The sequence below is a fragment of the Leptinotarsa decemlineata genome, unplaced genomic scaffold (genome assembly GCF_025532065.1).
Source record: "Leptinotarsa decemlineata unplaced genomic scaffold, Ldec_3_MD MMD2_tig00026307_RagTag_RagTag, whole genome shotgun sequence".
NCBI classification, from domain to species: Eukaryota; Metazoa; Arthropoda; class Insecta; order Coleoptera; family Chrysomelidae; genus Leptinotarsa; species Leptinotarsa decemlineata.
This window is the reverse complement of record NW_027412681.1, coordinates 16,649,694-16,676,882: the sequence shown is the minus strand read 5'-3', so window position 1 is coordinate 16,676,882 and position 27,189 is coordinate 16,649,694. Positions and strand designations below refer to the sequence as shown.

Genomic DNA, 27,189 nt, shown 5'->3' with positions numbered 1-27,189 from the left:
ATTAGGAGATAGCTTAGATAAAAATTTAATACAGTTAACTTTTCCATTGATCACCTTGTAAATGAAAATTAAACTGGCTATTCAGCATGTCCCCCTCGTAATGTTTTGAGGATTTTCCATTGTAGTTTTATTGCTTCATTTTCAAAAAATATCGCTTTCTAGATAGGCATCACTAAGAAATCAATAATCGAAAAGCACATTTGTTAATAAGATATTCAATGGTTTACAGTATAAATGAAAAATATTAATTTATACCTACACTTTCAAACTCAAATACAGAACAAAATGTTTTTTCGAGAGTGATGATTGGCATCCTACCCAGAACAACATACTGTAATAAATACTGATTCAAAATACTACAATAAACACTATGGTAGGACGTTTTATCTGTTGAATAACAGATCAACTCGGACAACGATACAGGCATAAAGCTAGTCGACTACAAATTCAGAATTCTGAGATACAAGTCAGTATTCTGACTTTCATCTCAGGGAATAATAATGATACATTCAATATCAGTAGTTGTGTTCTGACGATCTCACTCCATTAAACTACTGTTCTGAGATACAAGTCAGAATTCTGAGATACAAGTCAGAATTCTGACTTGCAAGTCAGAATTCTGAGATACAAGTCAGAATTCTGAGATACAAGTCAGAATTCTGACTTGCAAGTCAGAATTCTGAGATACAAGTCAGAATTCTGACTTGCAAGTCAGAATTCTGAGATACAAGTCAGAATTCTGAGATACAAGTCAGAATTCTGACTTGCAAGTCAGAATTCTGAGATTCAAGTCAGAATTCCGACTTGCAACTCAGAATTCTGAGATGAAAGTCAGAATTATACAAATCGAAAAAAATATTTTTGTGTGGCCCTTCAACGCTTTCGTAAAATACAGATTATATCCAGAAAAATATTTTGAGTATTGAAACCTTCGATTATATTCTTATGAATATTCAACCAGAATTGGAGAAAAAAGTTAATGCGAATAGAATTTTAAGTGCCGCTGAAAAATTGTTTTTGACATTATTATTAACTATCGTTACACAAAATATTATCAGCTAATTGAATGTTACTCTGTATATTATTATTTCATGAAATAAAAAAACTTTCAGATAATTATGTTATTTATTGCAAAAATCTAAATTATATGACAGTAATTTTTCGTACAACTAAAACAAAAAGCAACTTCTAACTTGTAATTGACGGTAGAATGAATAATGAATTTCTAACTTTTTGATCAGTCTTTTATTCAGCAATAAAAATCTCGGTGTTCATTTTTCGCGGCGAAAACAACTAAACTCGTTTGATCACTGCACTATTCGCGTACATTGCTATGCGTTTGTTTCAGTCGCTAGACGCTTCGCCGTTCGCACCGCGCGAATATTCGCATCGGCGAGTGTCCCGTGGCCAGGCTGTTTGTTATACTACAGAAGTAGCGAATTTCGCCTCAAAGTCGGGCCTTCCAGTTTGTATCTGATTTTGCAATAAAATGTAATGATATAATGTACTCAATCGATAATTTCCTGAAAGGATTCAACTTTCTGCAAACACTGAAGTCTTTCAGTTTATTTTTCGTCAATTTTTGACTGTGCATTTCGATATACTTTGAGAGCATCTTTAGCACACAATTTTTCTCTACCTAATACATATATAATCTTTAGAATTTTGACAGAATCATCAACGTGCGTAAGTGCAAAAATGATTACAACTCGAATAGTTGACTGAAATGAAAATAAAAATATTTGTTGCAGAACATCAACCTATCTTACCAATAATTTTTGTGGTTTTGCTGGATTAATTGCTCCACTAAAAATTAACAGTTCATCTTTCATATAAAGTGAAAATGAACGTTAATGACCACCTTTATGACTCAACTTTTGACTAGAGTTTCTACAGATCAAGTTTAGGTAGTGAGCCTGTATTATGAAGAAAAGTATACGAAGAGTTACTTTTGAACAAGATGTTTCAACTTCAATTTAATGGTCTCGATTTCACCAATATAATTTTTACCACAAGAACAAGGAGTCTTATGAATCATGGATACACTGTCCCGTTACTTGCTGAAAATCAATTACACTATCTATGATCAGTGGCGGCGCAAGACATAAATTTAATGTGGGTAAGTGATCATCTTCAAGAGATTGATCAAACTTTTTCTCTCACATACCCCTCTCTTTTCAATGGGTTTCATCCTACTGTTTTTTTTTCTTTCAAAAATCATCGACCCTGGTCTATATTAATATATCGATTCTTTGGGTCTCATATAGGCTCATTTTGAAACAATTTACATTAATGTTTAGACATTCTTGAAAAAACTATTAATAACTTCAAATTATTAACGACGGCTAGCGTACTTACTAACACACGTTTCAAATACGTCTAATCTTTTTTGATAAAAAGATAACTAATAGATTAGTCAATCGTGACAGGTATTTGACTCGAGGGCTATTGGTTTGTGTGAAACAAAATAACTCTTTTTTTGTGAATCCAAGTCAAAAAATCAAAAAATGATATATTGCTGAATAGAGAATTGAAAACCTTTTTAAACGCGTTATCACACACCCCCCTTTTCGTTTCAAATTTTCATAGGGGAGCTATTACCCCTAGGGAATATATATAAAAATTGACTTGTTTAAGGATTTATTATTTGCATTCATGATTGCGTAGAAAATGAAGTATCTTTTACTTTAGGACATCACTGTACTCGTATATGTTACTCGAAACGGCAGATGAAGGCAACCCATGGCTATGCTGAATTATTGTTGATGAAAATCATCTCCAAATGGAAAAAAGGTTTTGCCTATTTATAATCTCGAGAGTTGACATCCATCTTCATCCGATGTTTTGAATTGAGTCAATTCTCAATCTGGAACTCACAATTTGAAGAGTTTTATCAACAGGTACATTCGTGATGAAACTTTCAACTTTCAACATTGAAGCTCACCAGAATCACTGAGTATTGAATTTTCAAGTTTACTAATGATATGGGTGGTATTCTTCAGAAAACCGTTACTTTTTTCTAATATTTTGAGAAAGAGATTTTTGTATACCGTAAAAATGACTAAAGTGAGAAATAAATTGAGTGTGTGATTTGGTTAGAATATTTTTATAGGTAGTTTTATGTAAACGTTTTTCGATATACTTTATGTATTTGGTATGCTGTACTCGAAAGAATTTATTTTTATAATCGGTAGTATCTATTATTACTGTGGCATTACCTTTATTAGCTGGATGTATTCTGATAATATCTGAATAAAGAAATATTACTGGAGTTTTATCCCAACACCAAACCATTATTTCAACACCTCGCCACGTGTTTGGATCACCAAGTGATCATTTTCAAGAGGAAGATTAAACTAAAAATATGTACAACGTTATCCTTATTTATACCATAGATACCTCTTCTAGGTACCTGAGTCTCAAGTGTCTTGAAATTATTTTACATTATTGCTTCATATACTAGTTTTGAATCAGCTTCACAATGTGTCCTTATGTAATAGTCAGGTGAATCTAATAATTATTTCAACAAGCTATATAGTGTACTATTAGGTACTGGTCCACCATCGTTGTTCATAATATTATTATGATTACTTATTTCTACACTCTCATATGCATCTAGATATCCGTTGTTAACTTGTCTAACTAATCTTAATGAACTAAAGTCTCTGGAATAGTTTTGTTGCAAAATATATGGGCGACTGCTGATTTTTCTGGTCTTCCAAATTTTAAGTATGCTAAGCGTTCTTTATATCTTATTTCAGTAGTTCTTTTTGTCTGTCTATAATATTTGTATCGCAGTCTTTACATTCAATTTCGTAAATTCCAGACTTTTCCGAATTCTCGACTTTGTCTTTTGGATTTTCTAAAAGGCTCTGTAGTGTATGCCTTGTTGTAAAAACAACTTTCATACCTAGTTCCTTGAAAATATTTCCAAAGTTCTTCATGTATTGGTGGTATGGAACTGAGATATATTTATCTTGGTTTTCGTCGTATTAAGAAGTCGAGATTTCGTTCATTCTTAACCTAAACTTTCTCTTCCTTATTATATTAAACACAATACCCCTTCAGAAACCGTTACTGACTGTTATTTCCTGTATTGTCCGTTTTTCTTTTGTGTACCTCTCATGTGTTAGAAGTAAAGTCAAAAGACGATGCACTAGAAAATTCAGCCCAGCACGTTTGTGCAGTCCACAGTGATGTGAACTGTCCTAAATGCATCGTTTTTTAGCCTTCCATATTGGCCCCTCATTACCAAAAAGTCAAGAAATGGAAGTTGTCCTTCATTTTATAACTCGTACGTGAATTTCATAGATGGAAATATGTTATTTAAAAAGGAAACAAAGCCCTCAAACTTCGATTTTCTGTTATCGAATATTGCAAAAACATCATCCACATACCTCAGCCATATCCTAAGAAAATACTTTGACTTTTCTTTGGCTTCCATCTGGAATCTGCTCATGAACAGGTTTGCCAGGTAGGGGGACAAGGGGTTACCCTTAGCCGTTCCCTTCGGTTGTTCATAAAAGCAACCTTCCTCCTGGAAACGGTTTTGTTCCATACACAAATTAGTGAGAGAAACGAATTCATCAATTTCGTTATTATTGAAATTATTTTTCTCTAGTAATTCCCTGAGGTGAGGTCTGTGGAATTGGAACGCTAGGAAATAAGGAAGTATCATTAAAGGAAACCAAAATCTCACCTTCTTGCAGAACGATGTTTTTTGTATGTTGTATGAACTCTAAGGATTTTTTGATACTTAAACCTGGTTCAGCAATAGGCAAATTCCTCAGTGAGTCATTTTGCTATTTGGTAGTTAGGACATCCAATAGATGACACGATGGGTGCATTTATTTTCCTGGTTTGTGGATTTTTGGTAGACAATATAGATTTGACACCTTTGGGTTGGAAACTTGTAAGTTCCTTTCAGTTGAAGGGTAAGTATGTTGTCGCATTTCTTGAGGACGTCTTTTACTTCGCTAATCATCTTTGGTAACGGGTTGCTGGATAATTTATTCAGAATTACTACTTTGTTGTCTTTGTTACATTTCTATGAATAAAATTCACGTAAAAGTTAGAAAATAAAGGACAACTTCCATTTCATGACGTTTTGGTAATGGGGAGTTAACATGGAAGGCTAGAATACGATGTATTTAGGAAGGAAATTGTGTACAGGTATATTCCTGACAGTTCACATCACTGTGGACAGCACAAACGTGTTGAGCTGAATTTTCTAGTGCATCGTCTTTTGACTCTTCCTTTCACACATGAGAGGTTCACAATACACGAAGAACTTTGGAAAGATTTTCAAGGAAGTAGGTATGAAGTGATTTTCAAAACAAGTCAAGCACTACAGAGCCTTTCATTCAAAAGACAAAGTCGAGAATTCGGAAAAGTAAATGTAAGGACTGCGATGCAAAATATTATGGACAGACAGAAACATCTATTATTGAAATAAGATATAAGGAACACTTAGCACATCTGAAATATGGAAGACCAGAAAAATCAACAGTCGCCCATCATATTTTGCAACAAAACCATTTCATAGACCTTATTTAGTTCATTAAGATTAGTTAGACAAGTTAACAACAACGGGCATCTAGATGCCTATGAGAGTGCAGAAATAAGTAAATATAATAATATTATGAATAACAATGGTGGACCAATACCTAATAGTATACTATATAGCTTGTTAAAATAAAATTATTATTAGATTGACCTGTAAAACTTTTTTCAAGATTAGTAGATAAGGCAATATCGTGAAATTAGTTTAAGACACTTACCTAGAAGAGGTACCTATAGTATAAATAAAGATAACGTTGTACGTTATCAAGGGCCTTGATATCAGCCGGGATACCTTCTATCCTAGAACCACTAGGTACCAGCCGTGATGATGGCAAACTTCCTGATGGAATGACCCTTGTTCCCTGGAAATGTGGCAAAGCTGTCGTTTGGGATTTCACATGTACGGACACATTGTCTCCATCTCATTTAGTTGGAACGTCTAAAAATGTAGGTGCTGCTGCCTTAACCAGTGAGAAAGCAAAACAGCAGAAGTATCGAAATGTTGAAAATAATTTTATATTTTATCCTGTGGCTGTAGAAACTTTCGGTGTATTTGGCCCCTTATCTCTGAATTTTGGTAATGAAATTGGCAGAAGGATGACTGAAGATACTAAAGAAAAAAGATGTACCACCTTTCTGATCCAAAAAAATTAGTTTAGCTATACAGCGTGGTAATTCAGCCTCTGTTGTTGGCACCATTTCATCGTCACATTCACTGGATGAAATTTTTCTTCATCCCGTTGTTTCCAAATTATATTCATATTCTAGTCACGACGAGAGATTGTTTCCTCATCTTCTTCTACCAAATTCAGTTTTGGACAGCTCAGTTTCGAATTCCTCATCTCATTGATCCAATGAAAGGGTGAATTATCCAATCCGTGATTACTCAGAAGAAGAAAGCAGTAGCAAACTTAGAATCAACAGTTACAACATTAGTTCAGTATTACATTCTTCAGTGAGAACTCCTGGGTTTAATGGGTTGAAAAAAATTGGAAACACCTGTTTCATGAACAGTGTAATCCAATGTTTATCAAACACGAGATGGTTGCTGGAATATTTAAAAAATGATACATACATAGAAGATATCAATACTAGTATTTCTACTATGAAAGGTGCCTTAATCAAAGCATTCGCAGAAGTTATCAAGGAATTGTGGTCAGAAGATTCATCTGATAGAGTAATAAACACTGCTTACTTGAAAAGTCAGATTCAAAAATTTGCCCCTCGATTCATGGGATCTGCCCATCAAGACGTTCAGGAATTCCTTCGATATCTTTTAGAAGGTTTACATGAGGACCTCAATAGAATTACTGAGAAACCTAAACTGATTGACGAAAATTTGAGTGACACCGGAAAAGCGCAAGAGTCCTGGCTGAGATATTTAAACATAAACAACTCTAAAATTGTAGACAATTTCTTTGGTCAATTAAAATCCACTATGAAGTGCTCACACTGTGGATACTCTTCAGTAACCTTCGTTCTTTTCTGGGATTTGTCTCTCGACATACCACAAAGAACTGACCAATTGATTTTGTCACAATGCCTAGATTCCTTCACAAGAGAGGAAACTCTGGATGGAGATGAAAAACCAACGTGTTCGGGGTGCAAGGAAAGAAGAATACGCACAAAGTCCCTATCAATCCATAAATTTCCCAGTATTTTAGTAATTCATTTAAAAAGATTCTCTCCAACGGAAAGATTCAGAGACAAATTGAATGTTGTCATCGACTTTTCTTTGGAAGGATTAGATATGAGCAATTATGCAGCAGACAATGTGGCCCTTGTCGTTATAATCTATATGCACTTTCGAATCACAGTGGGACTACTTACAACGGCCATTACACAGCATATTGCAGACACCCTTGAAGTGGCACGTGGCATGAATACAACGATTCAAATGTGTGCCCAATTTCACCTAATTCGCTTGTGAGTGAGGAGGCATATGTCCTCTTTTATGAAAAGGAGAGAACGAAGAAGCACTTTTGAGGTGTTTTTTTCCTCTTTTCTCTTACATTCTGTTAATTGATTTGTATTTGTATGTTCTATTTACGTTGTAGGTATTTTTAGTTTAATCTTCTTCATGAAGATGATCAGTTGGTGATCAGTTGATTATTTTTCGAATTTTGAAAACGTATGCAAATTTCAGCCTCCGAAATGATTTTCAGTGAATTATAAACTGCTTTATTTTTATCTATGATAGTGAGATGGATGAATTGACAAACTGCAAAGTGGTTAGGAATTCAATAATTTCTTCGGGTAATATAGCTTCTTAGTTGGTTCTGAGTGCGAGTGTTTATGTATAGATTTATTTTGGTTTTTTCAATGATTAAAAAAATCACGACATTTGCAGATTCCATATGTAAAATAAATATTAAAATCCTGAATATATAAAACTTCACCAGATATTTGCGATTGATATGCTTTCGTGTTCTATAAAGAATATCAATAATAACAACATATAGAATGATAAAATATGTTCAAATAATTTTTTCCTTATTCAGTGACATAGTCATTGCGGTTTGTATCTACCCATGAAGGGGTAATGAAATCAACAAAATAATCTAAACAATTACTTCAAAATCTATATACTAGTAAATTATGTTTTCACCCTGTATGATTTACCTTCGAATGAAATACTAAGATTTGACACGAATTCAACAATTTATTTTTGTCAGTTACACAATTAGATAAATCATGAAAATTAATTTCAATGAATTATTCCTAGACGTCAGTTATCTGTCATAGATATCATCATTTCACTCTTTTTATTATCTGGATTTTGATAATCCCCCGGAACGGTTTCGTTTTCGTACTCCCCACTTACGTGTGCTGATTGACCCGCGTTTTGTCCATGTGGCGCCGAATGCACCAATCTGCCGATAAGCGAAGGTCTATCTCTGCGCAACCTTAACCAGTCATGTTGTGTAACTCTTTCTAGGGTCAACCTTTGAGTCAGGTCTGGCTCCAACAAATGCCTGACCAAAGATTTGGCGCTGGATGATAACGTGTCTCTAACTCGAGAGCGGAACACCCAGTTCTTCGTCATTTGATCCTTGAGTAGTTTCCTCAGATTGGAGTCATCGAAGGGCATTGATGCATTCAACATTATGAATAGAATAATTCCTAAGGACCAGACGTCTGATAGTTTGGGGTTGTAAGGAGTTCCATTTACAACTTCAGGAGCTGCATAAGCTGCGGAACCGCAGTAGGTTTGACTTAAGATTCTTCTATTGTCGGAGTCCACGCAAAACCTCGCGAAACCAAAGTCGGCCAGTTTTACATTGAATCTTCTAGACAACAGGATATTCTCACATTTGAGATCCCTGTGTGCTATATTTTTGCTGTGAAGATAATGGAGACCGCTTGCCATTTGTCTGAACCATATTTTTGCTTGCTGTTCCGGAACAACGCCGTTTTTCTTAATGAAGTCTAGAAGGTCCCCGTTATCAGCGTATCTAATGGAAGAATTGATCAGATTTTGTGAGAGCCAGTAAAGAAGAACTTACCGCATAAATATGAAAACTCTTGGTCCTCTTTGTAAGATGCTGTGAACTTGAATGATGTGAGGGTTCTCGATTTTTGTCAGTATCTCTAGTTCTCTAGGGAAAAACTTCTCTAAAAAATCTTTGGGAGCTTTTTCTTTGTCGAAAATTTTACATGCCAAGCGCATCTTCTTTGGCCCAGTACTGTCGACATAATCGGCAAGGTGCACTGTAGCATATGAGCCTTGCCCAATTTTTTTCCCAATTAGATATCCCCTCTGTTCCAATGCATTAACCTCTGAATTTCTGGGACTCAAGCGAGTCGCCATGTGGTGTCAGTAAATATATAGAATTTTTTCTTCACCCTTGATTTTCCAAGTATATCCATTCAGGCAGGTCGTGGGCACACATTAAGCACTTGAATTTTCTCTCAACTTCCTCTGAATATATTGCAAAGACATGGATTTTGACTACAGAAATTTGGGGAAATGTCACTTGTATTGTGTCAGGACAAAAATTATTTATTCCACTGTTACTTGATGATAATATTTACTCATTCTGTTAAAAAATATTCAGAGGCCAGCCAAGTTCAGTGTGATGATTTTGAGAAAGCGGTGTACTGAATAAGGGACATGGGTTCTTTTTTTTTTGAACATAGAAATTTGTTGTATTTGGTTCTCAAGCATTGTGTAGAAAAGTACGTTCTGAAAGAGGCAAAAACTAGCCAGAATCAGATGAATTCTTTAACTCAAATTATTTGACAATTCGTAGGTATGAGCATGATAAAGGATTGGATAATCCTTTATCTCGTGACGAGAAATCGCATACTCGTAGTCACATTGGGGAATTTTCTGCACGTTTTTGTCACATAAGACGAAAAGCAATGACGGTCTTCTTCTCCTATCATGTTGATCGGAACCGTCGTTTCAGATTCAGGCAAAAAAGGACAAAATACAGATTCGGCATAAGAAAATTTTAAAGAATTGTTCGAATACATTCCTTTAATGGTAAGTAAAATTAGATATGTAGAAGCGTGACTTGTGAATGCAATCGAAACAGAAATAATTCACCTATTTGAAGTATATTAGAATTAATGATAATAATAATAATAATAGTAATAATAATATATTTATTCACTAGAACAAATGACAGACTTAATTATATAATACATACTAATTTAAGCAGGTAGGTAAATGGTTATTATGATATTTTTGTACATAATTTACATAGTATTATATCATGAAATGAAATATGAATGAATAAATATGAGTAGTAATCCAAAAAAACATATACTTGTCGTGGAACAATGAAAGAAAATAATGATAGTAAATAATAAAGGATGTCGACGAAAAATCAATTAACGTATACATATACATACATACATATACACACAGACATATATATATAAATGAAGCTTTTTGAGATTTATAGTATCCATACTTTTTCATTGAAGAAAACTTAGTCTACAATGAAAACGAAGACCTCTGTAGGACAGTCTTCTGGTCCTATTGTATTATTACATAAATTATTCTTTATATCGATCAGTTGATCCAATCCAATTTTTCAGTTCTTTCTTGAATAGGCTCAGCGAGTTGATTGTTTTCAGTTCACTGGGAACTGCATTGTATACTCTGGGTTTGAGGAAATATGATGAATGCTGGGATATTGTTTTAGAGACGAAAGGCTCTGCGAGGTGGTTATCTCCTTTCCGAGTATTATACATGTGCACATAGTAATTTTTAGATCCTTCTTTTTTCTGCTTCACTATCAAGACGTTTGAAAATGATTGTTTAGTATCTAAAACTTTTGCTAGTTGATAAATTCCATCACTGGAATATAATCGATCTTTGGAGTATATTATCTTTAGTATCCATTTCTGGAGTACGTCGAGTCCGTTCATTTGATTATTGTGGGCTCCTCCCCAAGCTATTATTCCGTACCTCAATTGCGATTCCACCAGTGCGAAGTATAAAATTCAGAAGTATCTTATTTCAAGAAATTTTCTTGATATGTTTGAACTTTGCTATGAAGCTTCCCAATTTGATGGTGAGCTTTTTTATGTGGGTGTCCCATTTCATGTGACTATCTATCTATCTATATTGTTAATACCAGAACCCAAAAACCAAGCATCCAACACCTCACAGTGTTGATTCAGAGATACGAACTTGAGAAGTTTCACAACCTATCTTCTAACTCAATTAAGGATGATTGCAAGTCCTTCCCGTGAAAAAGTTTGAGATCTATTTGTGAACAAGAAACTACAAAAGAAAACGACAAATATCAGGGAAGTACTCTGGAGGCATACAGTAGAGTTCAGTAGAGTACAGTGGAGTTCATAAATAGTGTAGGTGCACTCTGAAAATTGAGCATAACTATTTATTTTATTGACAAATTCTATGAAAATCTCATCATATTTTCAATAATATGTGGAAGGGCAAAAAGTCAATGGGAACAAAAAAATCAATAAATAAATCAGATATAAGTCGTTTCAGAATTATTGAACAAATTTATGGAAACTGGATCTGTTAACAATAGAAAGCATAACCGTTCAGGAGTTATCAACGATGAAGCTATTTGTACTGCAGTTTTAGGGCACGTTGGACTAATGGAAAATTTGCAATTTCTTACTAAGTTGTCTCGAGAAACAGGAATCAGTCGTACAAATGTTTTCAGCATCCTTCATAAGTACAAATTTCATCCATATAAGATTAGACTAGTTCATGAATTGAACGAAGATGATTTCGATAGACGTATCGAGTTTTGTGAAAGTCTTACTGAACGGATCAACTTGCATCAGAATTTCTTGTATAAGATTTGTTTTTCGGATGAATGTACGTTTAATTTGAATGAAGAGGCGAATCGGCAAAATGTCGATATTGGAGTGATACGAATCCTCATCAATACCGTCAAGTTCATACCCAACGACCTCAAAAACTGAATGTTTAGGCAGGAATTTCAAGTGACCACATCATAGGACCTTTTTTTCATCGATGATATAATTCGACTAGTGATAAATATTTGGATACGTTGGAAAATCGAGTAATACCGGGCATCGATAGGGCGATGGAGGAGGACATAAATTTATTCGAAAACGAAATAGTTTTTCAGCAGGATGGTGCATCTCCTCATTATGCAGCTCCAGTGCGACAATTTTTGGATGATCATTTTTCTGGTTGCTGGATTGGCAGAATAGCTCCTACAGAATGGCCACTAAGCTCTCCGGATATCACTTCCGTAGATTTATTTCAATAGGGTCATTTGAAGTCTGAAGCGTATGAGATAGAATCAACAACATTAGAAGATTTGAGAGGCATTGCGGTGAAATAATTCCCGAGATTCTCAAAAATTTGAGGGCGGCAATGGAAGCTCATTTGTACCATTGAATGGAAATCGATGAAAATGTTTTTGAACATTTACTATAGAAAATTTTTTTCTTTTCATTGTCCAGTCATCAGATTTTGATTCAAGAAATTATAAAAAAAAACTCTTTTTCTGATTTATTGCTTCCATTTGTCTCTAGAACGAATAATTCAAAATGTGGCCTCCTGTATAATTGTTGACCTGTTTTTTTATTTGTCCTGCAAATCATTGTTTCAAAAGTTATTCAGGGTATCTCGTTTTTAACTCAAATAATTTGTAGCTCCCGAAACATAAGCTTCAGACCATATGTTTTATACTTTGTTGAAATCTCCTCATCTTGGAGCATCTGATAATGCAAAAAAACAGGGTGATCCATTTAAAAAAATTGGTGACACCCTCTGGGGGTACGATAGAGGTAGTAACATCAAATGTGAATATGTCAAAATGTGTGAAAATAGTGAAAATAGTGAAAATAAAAATAAATGTTTATTTTTGTGCTTTGACATAAACGTATATTTCACTATATATTTACCCAACACAATTTATGAACAGTGATATTTATTTGACCTTACTTTTTTATTACCATATTTATTACCACTCTTTATTTCAATTATTACCATATTTTTTTATTAAATATACTTTTTCATTCTTGGGATTTCTCCTATTGAATTTTTATGGATGTCTCTATTTTATTTATTATTCTTTGAATCAATCACTTGGATCCTCCATTATTAGCGAGCAGTCTTTGAGATCAATTTTTTAATCAACAGTTATCGCAAGAAATAATGAAGCTGAAGAGTTTGAAATAATGTTATTGAGAGTTTGATAAGGTTTAACCGTAACATTCTTGAATAACTGTCAGATTTTCATAATTGATCAACGAATATTTATTTTGTATCATGATGAATATTTTGAAGAATTAGATAATACTAGTGAATTTCTTATTGTGAAGTAATCTTTACTTCTGAACTTACTAGTCTCTCAATAGTCTACTTTTTGTAAAAATTCAACGAAGTCAACAATTCCATAGCACCTACATAAAACCCTATCCATCATATCCTCTATATTTCCCTTTCCACTCCGTATCACCAGACTGAGAGCTCTTGTTAGTGCATGGTATAGGTACCTATAACCCAAATCTATGTTTCTATAAAATGAATAAAAATGCATTGATTCACCAATTTAAAATGGTAATATATATTTTTTGACAGTACCAGAAGATGTCGAATGTATCACAACTCACTAGAGAAAAACAACAACCTCATCAGAAAAAATGATTGCATCTATTGAATGGCTTGTACTCTTTCATCGGTATTTTCAACATTTTGCATTCGCGAGCCATTTTCAGAGCAATACAAAACACAACTGTACTTTTGAATATGGACCAGTAGTACCGGTTGTTGTAAATGGAAGTTACGAGATCTATCGGTGAAAAGTTAAGATCAACAGGATTCATTTCATCATATTCTTCGTCGGTATCGATATCAGTAGTCTGTTTCTTGGGATCATCTTCTGGAGTAGATGTTTCGGTAGTTGGTTCGACTCCTGTAGTTTCACCCCCCGTAGTTTCCGCTTCTTCTGGATCTTCAATATCAATAGTTTCATCTGCTGGTTCATCGTCAGCCATATTATGGAATGAATTCTGAAGATGAACAATCACACAACAACAAATTTAAAATAGAAGTTTTGATGGGAGGTTTGGAAGTATCAGTGAGTGTCAAAATTGAATGACATTGAGTTGTCATTATTGTTTAGAATATCAATATACAGGGGTGATCAGAAGGAGCAATTGAATGTTTGGTGAGACAAAAATGTCCCCTATCGGTGTTGGTTTTCTGCTTATCTCTTGAATCGTTCATAAAACTTGTAAGTTTACATTAGATCCTATTGAAATTGATTCTGTAATCATAAAGTCAAAGCATATGCAGATGATGTCATTATTTATGTCTGACACGAAAAAAATATACGGAATTTGGATGTATGTATTTAATTTCATGAGATAAGAGCGAATGCGGAACAAACACGCAAGTTTGAGCTTTGAGGAACTGGCGTGCAAGAACTATCGAACCTTTATCGTACGGTGAAACTAAAAAGGCTTAGGTATGATTATAGTTAATGATTTCAATGAAATGGCTCATTTGAATTGGAGAAAATCTTCAGAAATATGGAAATAAATATGATCAGTGACAAAATGAGAAAGATACCTTAACACTTATATTCTTTCTGAAGTTCAGTTTCTCGCACATATTCTACCTCTCAATAAATCACAATCAGATGAAATCGTTGAAATTAATAGAAAAATTTGTGGCTCGGATGTTTGTATAGAGTCAGAAGAAAACAACTATACTTGAGATATGAGGAAGGAGGGCTGAAACTAATTGATATTGAGCTTTAGGCTAATTCTTTATTCATGAATGCCCTTCTCTGTACAATTACGAGACTGTATTATGAGACACCACTGTTGAGCTTTCTCAGAGGCAATTCATTCGCACACAAGAACCTAAGAAGCACCAAAATAGTATAAGGAAACTTGAATATGGAAATTAAAATATTGAACCCGAAGACATTTTATAATGAAAAGCAGAAAAATAGGAAAATTGCTCCGCTTATCCAAGAAAAAACACACCGATCGTAAGTGGCCAACTATATGGAACCATATATCCAATAAAAACATCAATTTAGATTGGAGGGCGTCGGTTTATAAAGCAATCAATCAGGTTTATCCTTGTAGAGTAAAAACTACCCTTCATAACCCTTCTGATCCTATACGAGTATGTCACGACTGCAAAAGAGTGGACACTTCAATGCACATAGTACAAAATTGCATAAAATCAACAAAAGTCTGAAATGGACGGCCCAGAAGGGATTAACCAAATTCAACAAAAATGTAAATATGCATTTATTAAAGTGATTTGAATATGAATTCAGTATACCCAAATAGAAAGTGTGAACATGATATATACTCGTAAGTGGCCTCTTATAACACAATTTAGAACATAACTCAGATTTATAAAGTTATATTCAGATAATGAGAATGAATCTTTTCGAAATCACTTAAAATAACATAATAGAGAAATATGGAAAGGAAATATTTACGTTTGAGCCAATATCAAACTTTGAGTTACATCTTAGTATTAGTAATTATTCTCCTAATTTTTTTTAAGGACAAAACACAAACACTACAGGAAAATCCTTAAGGCACTCTTAGAGCGGTGCCTGTGCATTTGATTTGAATCGCTGGAGATGAAATCCATTTGGAAAAAAGTTCTCAGGAAGTTTATTCTACATGAACGCAGTTCTCCAAATCAAAGAGTTCTTAAACAGTGAAGTTCGAGGTGTACTGAGTTGAACCTCAAAACTATGACCAGTCACAGTCCGTCGCGTATTTTTGATATGTACCGCTCATGGTGGAATCAAATGCGCCATATCACTTGAACACTTGCTGTGGAAGTAACTATAGAAGAGAGACAAATTTTCAACCTATCTTCGATGCTCCAGACTATCAAGGTTGCAAGTTATGTTCGCATATCCAATCAGGCGGATGGCTCTTTTCTGGATGGAATCCAGCAACTTCAAGGTATGTTTGGGGGTAGAGCTCCATACATGAGATCAATACTCCAAAGGAAGGTCTGATCTGAGCTTTATAAAGCATTAAAAGTTGTTGAGGTATGTTCAAGCTTTTGGGAAGCAGCCTTTGCAATTCCAGCGACATGTTTGTGCCAAGACATCCCAACTAGCAATTTCGTATTTTATAATGGTTGCGGAAACGTTTCGGAGAAACAAATTATAAAACTACATTTCTCCCAGAAATGTTTTCAATGTGTTTATAAAACTGCTATAAATAGGAAATTGGCACCGTTTTATAAAACATTATAGTTATTATCAATATTTTGTAAGGTCTTTTACAAACACTACAAAACAGTTTTATAAAAATTTTGGCAGTTACTATAAAATTTGTCCAACACTCTTAAAAAGTAGTTTTCTAAAGACTTCCCTTACTGCAGTTTTGCAAGCGATACTTATAAAAAAATCAGAAGACAGTTTTATAAGAGTCTTTTAGTAGTTCCAAGTAGGCGTTATGAAATATAATACTGCCGAAAACGATACCAATAAAATGAAAAAGTTTTAAAAAAGTTTTCTTGAAGACGCAAGAAGTAATTTTGTATTGTACAGTGGAAAAATATAATTGATATGTCACCAACTGAAAACTAAGAAATAGAAAGGTTGAAGCCATTTTAAAATTTCACTTTTGCACTCATAAAACTGTTAAAGACATTGTTTGTGTTTCGAAGATTGATATTTTTACTGCAAATGAAATTTTATTAACAAATATATAGCCTATTATTAGCAAAATTTAAGCGCACCACTCATTTATAAATGTTTTCGGTAAAATTATTAATTACACAAAAATTCACTCTCTCGACGTATTAATTTTCTAGTCACAAACTCAACTCACTTTATTCTTAATAATATAATGTTATGATATGTATGTACTTTTCAGCTGTAAATTTCACTTGATGTGCGGTATTTCATATTTTCAACTCATCTAATTTCAGTATCCCGGATCGGTATCATTTAAAATGGCGTCGTTCTATAAAATGAATTGGTATCAGTAGCAAGCATTTCAACGTATTTCAGCTACTATGTTACCCCTATAAAACTGTTAAGAAACAGTTCTGGGAGTGATGGTATTGCGGCAGAGTCGGACTAATTTTAAAGCTGTAGGTTTCTACAAAAGTGCTTGTATGATTACAGAATGTCTCACATACAGTTCGGATAAATATTATCTGTCGGGATGTTTTGGTTAAAAAGTTTCTTTCAACGATTATAAAGGCTAAACGACGGGTTTTAATCATTATAATAACCTTTTTCTGTTTTTCGCAAAAAAAATTGAAGCACTAGGTTAGATGGGATAGTTTAAAGTGTTTTTTAGTATTTCCAATATACAGGGCGACTCAAAGCTTCCAGAAAGTTTTTTTATGGAATACCAAGTCATTTCTTCGTCTATTTGAAGCACCTCGAACTGAATCTAAAACTATTATATTCCCCCAAATAAATGTTGAAAATGGCCGCCATTGAGTTATTATTTATTTTTATTCATATATTCCACTACAGTATCCACACAATGGAATTATTATCAAATTGAAAGTATAATATATATATATATATATATATATATATATATATATATATATATATATATATATATATACATATATAATATTTAGAAGTTGCTGAAGAACTAATTTCCACCACGATATCGATGGTGTTCCACTTGAATAACTGAACAAAACTATTCTTACTGAACATAACTAAAATTTTGAAGAATTTTTCAAAGCTGTGATTAGGAATCGATGTCAGCTGGTTGTTCTTAAATGCTGGATTTTATTCTTGGTGGCAGCAAATATATATTAGCAAAAGCAATTTGATTTTATAACAGTTATATTATAAAATAAAACTGTTGCTACACCATTGAATTATAAAACAACTTTGCTGGTTGGTATATTGGTGATTATTTTAACCCCCCAACATACTTATTGGAGCAGAAAGCGAAATTGCCTGATCTAACAATATTATATCCGGTACCGGATATAATAATGTTAGTAATAATGTTAATAATGGAGAAAACCGATGTCTTGACAAATCACATTCCTTACAATGAAAATTATATAAACAGATCAAAAACCAAGTGTTCCCTTGCACCTATAGAACATTCGCACAAACTGGAAAATTATTAGTAAAAATAAAGACACTACTAAGTGACCATTATAGCTTACAAGACTTCAGGTGGACATATAAAGATCAACAAGTCAAACATTGACAAGGAAAATGAGTCGGGTGTTTATAAGCTATGTGGATTAGGTATAGATGATTCTCTAGGAAAAAATTTTAGATGTTCCGAAGCGAGATGTTTTGAACACAAAAAAAGTTTTGATCTGAGAAAGACTAATTCTAACTATGCTTATCATCTTTCAGAGAACAACCACGATTTCGACGTGAACTACGATATATTATACAAAGAAAATAAAGGACATACATTGAACCTTCTAGAATCCCTGGAAATGAATGAACGAAAATAACAATTTTTTCTATTGAACGACCAATAAGAAGGTAATCCGTTTGAAAAAAAATCCGTCAACCAGCTGTTGCCCCCCTACAAACGGTCATCCTCAGAAGTCAAAACTTGTGCCAGTTGAGCACCATCGTGGCCTTAACATTTCAACGTGCGATTCTTAGTGCGAGTTAGACGATAGCAAGTGAAAATCGATCATACGACATTTGGGCTCGAACCATCGGTTCACGCAGCGGTCGATTGAATGAGTAGAGCAAACCACTTACGCCAACCCAACTGGCTACCATCTCAATATTGAACTCATTTTCACGAAACTCCGAGGATTAATCGTTATTGACCACTTTTTGTTTGAATTTTACTTGTGTACATAGAATTATTAGTGTTTGGTAAATGCTTTTTTTAAATCTACCTGTTTGCCTAGAATTCCTACTTTTAACTGATCAAGTTCTGTAACTACTATTATATGAAATGTAGAACAATTTAACAATTTAATGTTGATGCCAGCTCAAGTACTAGTATTTTTAAATGTTCAACTTCAATGAATCGTATATCTTACGTTATGTTGAACAAAAGTTAAAACTATCAGTAATAATAAAACAATTTTCAGTATAATAACTTTACCAGAGGCGCGTTTTCTCGACATGTCCATAGGAATAGTCGATCCTAAACTATTCCTATGGACATGTCGAAAGATTAGTGAAACATCTGGGGCCTCGAAACTCTAACAAATTCATTGGACAGATTTGATGATTGTCGTACCAATGATCACATTCGAAGCAATTGCCTGATGGCCAAAAGCTTTGCAACAAACGGCTCAGGTGTAACTCTCTGGTGTACCGAGACATGCTGTCTCCGGAACCATTAGCACGATACTGTCATGAAAATCCTTCTAGACTCACCTGCTCTTCACATATCTATGGTGAAACAGGCTAGATTGGCAACATACAGAATTGTTCATATTACCAATTGCACTAAAAGTTACCGCATTCTGGAACTGACCTTCGACTAAATGCTTCTGTTAACTACAAATTTGCCTGATCCAGCCCCAGAATAGAGAGAATTGGATCATCCAGAAAAAAAAAATACCTAGAGCAGATAGCTGTTGGTTAACAGATAAATCAGAAACACGTTCAGGTTCTGAAGCAGGTTCATACACTTGTAGACCCAGAACAGATGTATGAACCTTAGGTATCCAGCGAAAATATACCCCATTGATTTGTGGTAGAAACCAACAACTTAGGTAGCCAGGCGACTCAGGAAACACTTGGCTGTTCAGGAGGGTGATGAATCTGCTGACTTTCCTACAAGATAGAGTGCTGCAAGTAGTTTAGCTGCAAGTGAAACTATGAGTGACAGAATATATCATTGATAAAGCTTTAGGTTTTTGCCAAACAAACACTGATTATCTGGACTGCGACAACACTTGAATTATGTTACTGAACAATTGTTGGATGACCTACGTTGTATACTTACAAGACGATTGGAAGTACCCATTTCTTTTTGGGTGGATCTGATCAATTAACTTTTTACTTTCGTGTCGAAAATAGCAAATCTATCACCCACATATCAAAATCAAGTCCGTGGGAAGTAATTATTCTCTTATCTTGCTTCCATTCTGATCATGTACAGATTAGCTATGAAAGGAGGTAACAGGGTGCCTTTTGTAAGACCCTCATACTGCTTGTAAAACATTTATCGAACTAGAAACGATTCTCTTCCATACAAATGTGTATGAGCTGGAAATACTCCTCGACTAGTTCACTATTAGAAGATTCTTGAGGAATTCGACGGTTTTTGATATAGGTAAATAACGAATATACTATTATAACGAATATACTATTTTAAATGTGAAAGTTTGTGAGGATGGATAACTGTATGTATGTATGTATGTGGTTCTTTCACGTCTAAACGACTGAACGGATTTAGATGAAACTTTTCATAAATACAGGCCAAAATTTATAAAGGTTTTGTGTGATTTTGGTCATTATATAACGATGAGTATTAAGTGCGCTGCCTATACCGTTAGAGTTACATGCGTATAATGTATCGTAAGATTGTTTATCTCAATTAGTTTTAAATAAAAGTCCGCGATAGCATATATCTACATCTTATGTGGTAGCCACTATATATAAAATACTGAGCCGTAAATACTTGTATTCGTTTACAAGAGAAGAAACTTTGGATGAAAATGAAAAACCGACGTGTTCGAAATGCAAGGAAAGGAGAAAATGCACAAAGTCTCTATCAATATACAAGTTTTCCCATATTTTAATAATTCATTTAAAAATATTATTTCCAACGGAAACATTTAGAAGCAAATTGAATGATGTCACCGAATTTTCCTTAGAAGGATTGGATATGGACAATTGCAGCAGAAAATGTGGCTACTTGTTATAATCTATATGCACTTTTAAATCACAATGGGACTACCTTCAGAGAGCATTATACAGCATACTGCATACACCGGCATACTGGCGCGTGGCACAAATACAACGATTCACACGTGTTACCAATTTCACCACAATCGCCTGTGAGTGGAGAAGCATACATTTTCTTCAATGAAAAGGATGGAACAAAATAGCATCTTTGAGATAACTGAGTCAGAGTTTCTTTGTGCCATTATTATTTACTTTGTGTCGAGTTCAAAGAAAATAAAAAAAAATCAATTGGATACTATTTTACAATTTACATTTTAGAATATTTGTCAAATTCTTATGAAAATTGATATTATTGTCGTTTTGAGTATTCAATATAGATAACCTTTGTCTTTTACACTGAGTAATTTAGACGAATCTTTTAAAAGTTATCACGATAAGGTTAACTTGACGCAACGCAGTAAACCATTACGCATCGCGTCTACTGTAAGACGACGGCGGATCATGAGCGGGGGTAGAAGGGCAATCTGAGCAATGAAACGCCATTGCGGAGAACGCCATTCGAACGCGGGCATATACGTGAGTGCAGACGTCGTTGGAGGTTGTGTTAGTTTCGCGAATTTCTTTATAGGTAACCTAATTCAATTCTCGAAGCTATTCATTACTTATTGCATTTGGCATAATTTTTCAGTTACAAAATTTTCAAAGTAAAAATATAGATAACTAGCTGTTGCCCTGCTCTTATATTAACGTACAGCCGAAGCTACTGACCCTAGAATATTGAAATATGCAGGTAGGTTCATTGTATAGCGTAAATAATCATCAAGAAAGGGAATCAAGAATTTCCACTCCCAAGGGGGAGAATAGAGGTTCAAACATTGTATTGAATTTCGTCAATTTTGAAGTTGGAAACCTGAAGTTTTGGTTGAGTATTTCGATTATATTTTATTACCCCTCAAAAAAGAAAAACCTCACCTGTTCTGTTAACAATACGTACCTATTACTACTTCAAATTGCAACTTTGAAACAATTTTTATTATCCATCAATATTATCTTCTTTTCTGACCATAAATTATTTAACTGTTTCATGTCAAACAAATAATTTCCTGATTATACTTAATATTTTGGCATAAAGATAAGAAAGCTACATATTATGATAAATATCAGGATTTTCAGTATAAAACCAAAAAACGTATTTACCATGAGGAGCTATTTCCAAAATGAATTACTTGTTTTTCTTTTTCACCGTTATCTTCATTGAATTCAGAGGTACGTATACGATTTGAAATTGATCAAACTTCAATACACGAATTGTTTTTTGTACAATGTGGGCAAAGGAGAATTGGAACCATTAGTTGTGCGTCCGACCCATAATTCATGATCATAGGAATGAATCCAACTTCGAATAGATACATAATCTGAAAAAATATATAAAACAAGATTGATAGAGAATCGGAACTAGTGAAGTCAAGGACAAATTGAAAAATTCACCCTGGAAACTTTCTGTATAATGTGAACTTGTAAAGAAAAGTAGCTGCAGCTAAACAATAATTTTATTTCTTGGAAGAGAAAAGTTTTGGCTTTCTACTTCTCCATCTCGATATAAAACATGTGGGAATCTTTCAAAGAAAGGAAATAAACAACCAATTTCAAAAATCAACTCTATATAAAGATATGTAGATCATGCAAAGAAGTAACGTTTAGACACAAACTAGAAGAAAAAGCCCTCTGGAAACAGCTATTTTCATATAGACATTGAATAACGCACAAAAGAAATATACTTTCGAAACACATGCTTTTAGATTTGTGAAGAGTGAACATTCAAAGTCGTCTCCACAATTCAATATCATCATCATATGTTAGAACGGTAAAACCATCAATCAGTACATGTTTCGAGCCTATATAAATTCAACATCAGCTAATTATTTTAAATTCTACAATAAAAGAAGAACAACATAACAATAGTTGATACAATGAAGTATAAAATACTTACATGGAGAAGAAAATATTTTTCAATGAAGAAAATTGTCACATGTTAACAATGAAACAAATGGCCACAATGTCATGTTAAAAATAATGATAAAAATATTTTTTAAGGTAGTGAAAAACGGAGAAAAGTATAACATCATCATTTTCAGTGATTGAAGTGTGGACGGCTTGAAGTCCTTATACCCACTCATTAACATCCAAATCGTCATGAGCAGGTGTAATGGCTTAAATCCGCTCATACTTCAATCATCGAGAAATACGATGTTATAAATTTCTCCGATTTTCAATACTTACCATAAAAAATTTCATTATTATCAACATGTCATTGTGACCATATGTTCCATTATTAGCATGTGACAATTTTCTTTTTCCATTATGAAATATTTTCTTTTCCAAGTATTTTATACTCAGTATATTAACTATTGTTATGTTGTTCTTTTTTAATTGTAGAATTTTAAATAATGAGCTGATGATGAACCTATATAGGTTCGAAACATGTACTGATTGATGGTTTTACCGTTCATCTGATGGTGATATTAAATTGTGGAGGCGACTTTGAGTTTTCATTCTTCGCAAATCTACTGCAGTCCACTTTGAGATATAATGGACTTCTACCAGAGGTCAAATACTTTTATATGAACGATAAATTATGTGAAAAACACTTTTTTCCATTCCGTTTGTATTCCTTCACCAATCATTAATCTCTCCTAAAAATATACCCTTCCAACTAAAACTAATTTTATTTTTTGACATTCACTTCTCTCTCTAGGAAATACTTGGGATTGTTCAACCTTCTCGTCTGCTCTATGAATTAAATTAAATTTCCTGGCACTTATGAATAGTTAAATAGTTTGCTGCATAATTTATGCCAGATTTTCTTTCCCGGGAACATTTCTATTTCCTACCAACTATGGCATAATTTTCGTTACAGGTATTCAGTCTTCTGCCAACTCCAAGTCTATATATTCATTTATTTCAAATCCCATCTGGTCTACGTAATTTTACGGATCTGGCATGGAAGCTCACAACTTTAATTTTCCCAGGTTTTATTAAGATATTTTGATTTCAGACTTTATGTGCTTATATTCCGAACAAACGTAGGATATAATGTTACAACTATTAGTTCCCTACATCTCGTGTATATTAAAGAAACATTTCAGATGTTTGAATTGTTTGTTGATTGAGTGAATACTCACCTCTTTCATTGATGTCAGTGATTCTCTAGGTCAGGTGGTGTTCATTGCCATAACTATGAGCTGTGGTAGCTCATATTGAGCTGGTTGGTGGCAGCTCTGGACTTTCGTAACGGAGGGACGCTGATTAACTGTTCACTGATACTTTTTGCAATAATATCAGAAATATTGGGATTTAACCCTTCAATAAAAATCACAAACACAAAACTGCCAAAAATTTTTCAGTTTCACTGTGTGACAGTGATGTAATGAAACATGAGAACTGGAAAGAAATACCATCACTGGATCAGTGCGGAGATAATTTGGAGCCCAGCGGCAGGATAATAGGAGGAGAAGATTCCGGAAAAAATCAATTTCCATGGATGGCGCGATTGGGATACGAGAAAAAGAATGGTTACAGCTTTGATTGCGGAGGAGCGGTTGTAAACGATCTGTATGTGGTTACAGCTGCGCATTGCTTGGATGGAAAGCAAGAATCAATGTAAGTTGCATATCTATGGCTCAGCAATCATGTTGTTTTTGAATATTCGATTCACTTTAGATGATCTCTATGGTTTAAGACTATGGAGTAATAGGGAGGCCGCAATATATTGCTATTATTATAGCCAGGTTATTTTTCCATTGATCTGTATTTTATCACTAAAAAGAAATCTCTGAAGAGCCTGAATAGATCGGAGCGGTAATTGTTCATTTAGAAATGAAAAGTTTGAAATTGTTAGTAATGTATCAAAGGTATTAGGTAGAAGTTTATGTCCTGAAAGCAAGACAAATCCAAAAGCATTTGACCAGAATGTTTGTGAATCGTTGACACACAAATATTAATAGATATAGTGTATATTAGATTTTATGTCGCTTACATTATACATATGGTAATATTCAAAAAAATACAAAACTTCGATTTGATTTCAACATTTAGATTTTATAATAACTGACTCCTATTCAATGGAATATGAGTCACTTATCTGCTGAGAAAGTAATTCAAACATTTGTCGGCAAAACGAATTTTGCTAGCTATCAAACTTCAAGTGCCATCACGCAGGAAAGTTGTTACATTTGAGAAAATTGGGAGCCGCCGAATTACCAGAATGGATGTAGAAAAATTGTGTATAAAATATTAATAAAACTCACTGAATATTTTTTCCGGGTTGTTCAATTTAAAGTGGGGGTTTGAAGGATGCCAGCCAAAAAAGTCTAGAGGTTTGCCTGAAAATGTTTTGTAATTCATTCATGAATATAATGTCATTATTCCACAACAAGCACTGTTCCAAAACACCAGAATTGCACACTCTTCTCAACGCGTGTTTCACCAACCGGGATGGCGTCTTCAGGAGATGGAGTAAACTCAGTCCACCGCTCGCTCCACCTATTTGAACGGAACGTGATATAAATTTCATGATTTTCATGAATACGTGACTTCGATGTCATTCCTTGTCCAGTGAATTCCCACATTGGCCTGTCATTAGAAAAAATGCACTTCCAAAAATTCGTCTTGCTAAATGTATCTAGTTTTTTAATTCCATTGTGGAACGGGTCCCTAGCTCGCACAAGTTTCGACTTCTGAGGGTTGTCATTCGTAGCGGTGCAACAGCTGGTTAACGGAAAAACATATTTTAAACAGTTTTTTTTTGAACAGAATTAAGTCGAATAGATAGAGCAGAAGATTCAACAAATCAAAAAATTGGAAGAAAATCGAAGTGACAGTAGAGAGAAAAGGGATGACATTTGAAACTGAGCGAATTTTTGGGTCGCTAATTTTTCTAAAAAACCTGATTTTGTGGGGAATTCAGAAAAAATGTTATATTTGACAGGTTTAGGGAGTACATGACAAAGGAAAAGAGGCCGATTTTCACTCATTTCTCGAGTATAAATTTACTGCAAAATAAAATTTTATCAAATATATCAATGAAAAAACTTCAATATGTTGTGGACTTTATGTGTGACTCTGATATAGGATATGATATACTGAATTTTCAGAAAAATCATTCTGAACTAAAAGAAAAATTTATTTTCAAAACGAATAATTGTCATTGAATATTTTGTTTGTCAATATCAAAATACTGAAAAGTGATCTCTGCCATGAAAACCCCAGGAATTGAAACAGCAAATTATCCATCTCATCATCCGGAATTGAAAAATAACACAAATCTTACAAAAACGGTCGATACAGATATATGCTGAAAAACTCACATCTGAATTGAATGAAGTTGTTTTCAAACTACAATTATAACCGGAAATGATTTGATTGAATAGATCATCATCAACTTGTTCGGTCGTACATTTCAGGAATTCAGATCGCTATAATTTTCGAAATGCGTCTAAATAACCCCCTCAAAAACCACGACAATCACAATCGAAATATTTCTGAAACCCTCAAACTTATAATATAATCCGACATATCCTTTCTGTTTTACAAAAATAATCTTTGTCGATGCGCGAATCGCTCGTTTTTTTTTGATATAATATATGAAAAAAAGGACTAATTTTTTGTGACAGTGACAGTGAAACTTAAGTGGTATTCCATGAAAGAATTGACATGCTTTTCATTTATGGAGAGGTTGGAATGCAATAAAAAATTATGTAAGAAATCCAAATTGTGATGTGAGTAACAGGAATCAAACTCACAAGTAGTTTTCGGCAGGTTTCTGAATAAAGATTTAAATCAATAGAATTATCGCTAATGGAGTGATGAAAATCTGTCTATTTTCGGAAAATGGCAATGTTTCTTAGTATTGATTCTGACTTTCTTCTGAAAGAAGAGAAAATACTATATTTCTGTTGAAGTTTAAAATTTTAAATTTATTCTCGATTCAACTATTTGGGAAAATATTCTCAGCGAAATCAATCGAGTGAAAAATTTTTGTTGAATTTTGCTTTTCTTATTGGTACTAATACTTTGAAAATGTCAATTGAAGAACTGCAAAAATACGTTTTCAAAGAATAAGCTCCACTTTCATTATTTGGTGATATAGAAAAGGCTAACGGTTTCTATATCTACTGCAACAGGTCTATGCGCATGATTTGCAGAATGCTTTTCCTAATGTTTGTATTGTCCTGCGAATTTACTCACATACCACTTACTATATAGACTCCCCACGGCAATGGTATTGGTCGAAGATGCTTTTGTAGTTCGTTGTTTCAACCTGTAGATGTCACAG

General features: G+C 33.8%; 2 protein-coding genes across 2 annotated transcripts in view; one reads left to right on the top strand and one right to left on the bottom strand.

The window, feature by feature from the left end:
• Positions 1-8,204: 8,204 nt before the first annotated feature.
• Tssk (Testis-specific serine/threonine kinase) lies at positions 8,205-9,576 on the bottom strand. Its single transcript, XM_023169246.2, has 2 exons — positions 9,069-9,576; positions 8,205-9,017 (listed from the first exon to the last, which is right to left on the bottom strand). The coding sequence occupies exons 1-2, from the start codon at positions 9,371-9,373 to the stop codon at positions 8,291-8,293; spliced, it is 1,032 nt and encodes a 343-aa protein (XP_023025014.1). The 5' UTR covers positions 9,374-9,576; the 3' UTR covers positions 8,205-8,290.
• Positions 9,577-22,046: 12,470 nt separating this feature from the next.
• LOC111513083 (transmembrane protease serine 9) overlaps positions 22,047-27,189 on the top strand; it is a 54,929-nt gene continuing 49,786 nt past the window's right edge. The window contains exons 1-2 of the mRNA XM_074181117.1: positions 22,047-22,121; positions 24,260-24,515. Of these exons, the coding sequence (XP_074037218.1) occupies positions 22,073-22,121; positions 24,260-24,515 (305 nt within the window). The 5' untranslated portion in view covers positions 22,047-22,072. The remainder of the gene's footprint in view (positions 22,122-24,259; positions 24,516-27,189) is intronic.

Bases quoted from the DNA above. Each gene is read 5' to 3' on its own strand.
- Tssk (XM_023169246.2), bottom strand. From the start codon at position 9,373: ATGGCGACTCGCTTGAGTCCCAGAAATTCAGAGGTTAATGCATTGGAA. The intron at 9,018-9,068 runs GTAAGTTCTTCT...TTCTTCCATTAG, and splicing joins AGAGTTTTCATATTTATGCG to ATACGCTGATAACGGGGACC.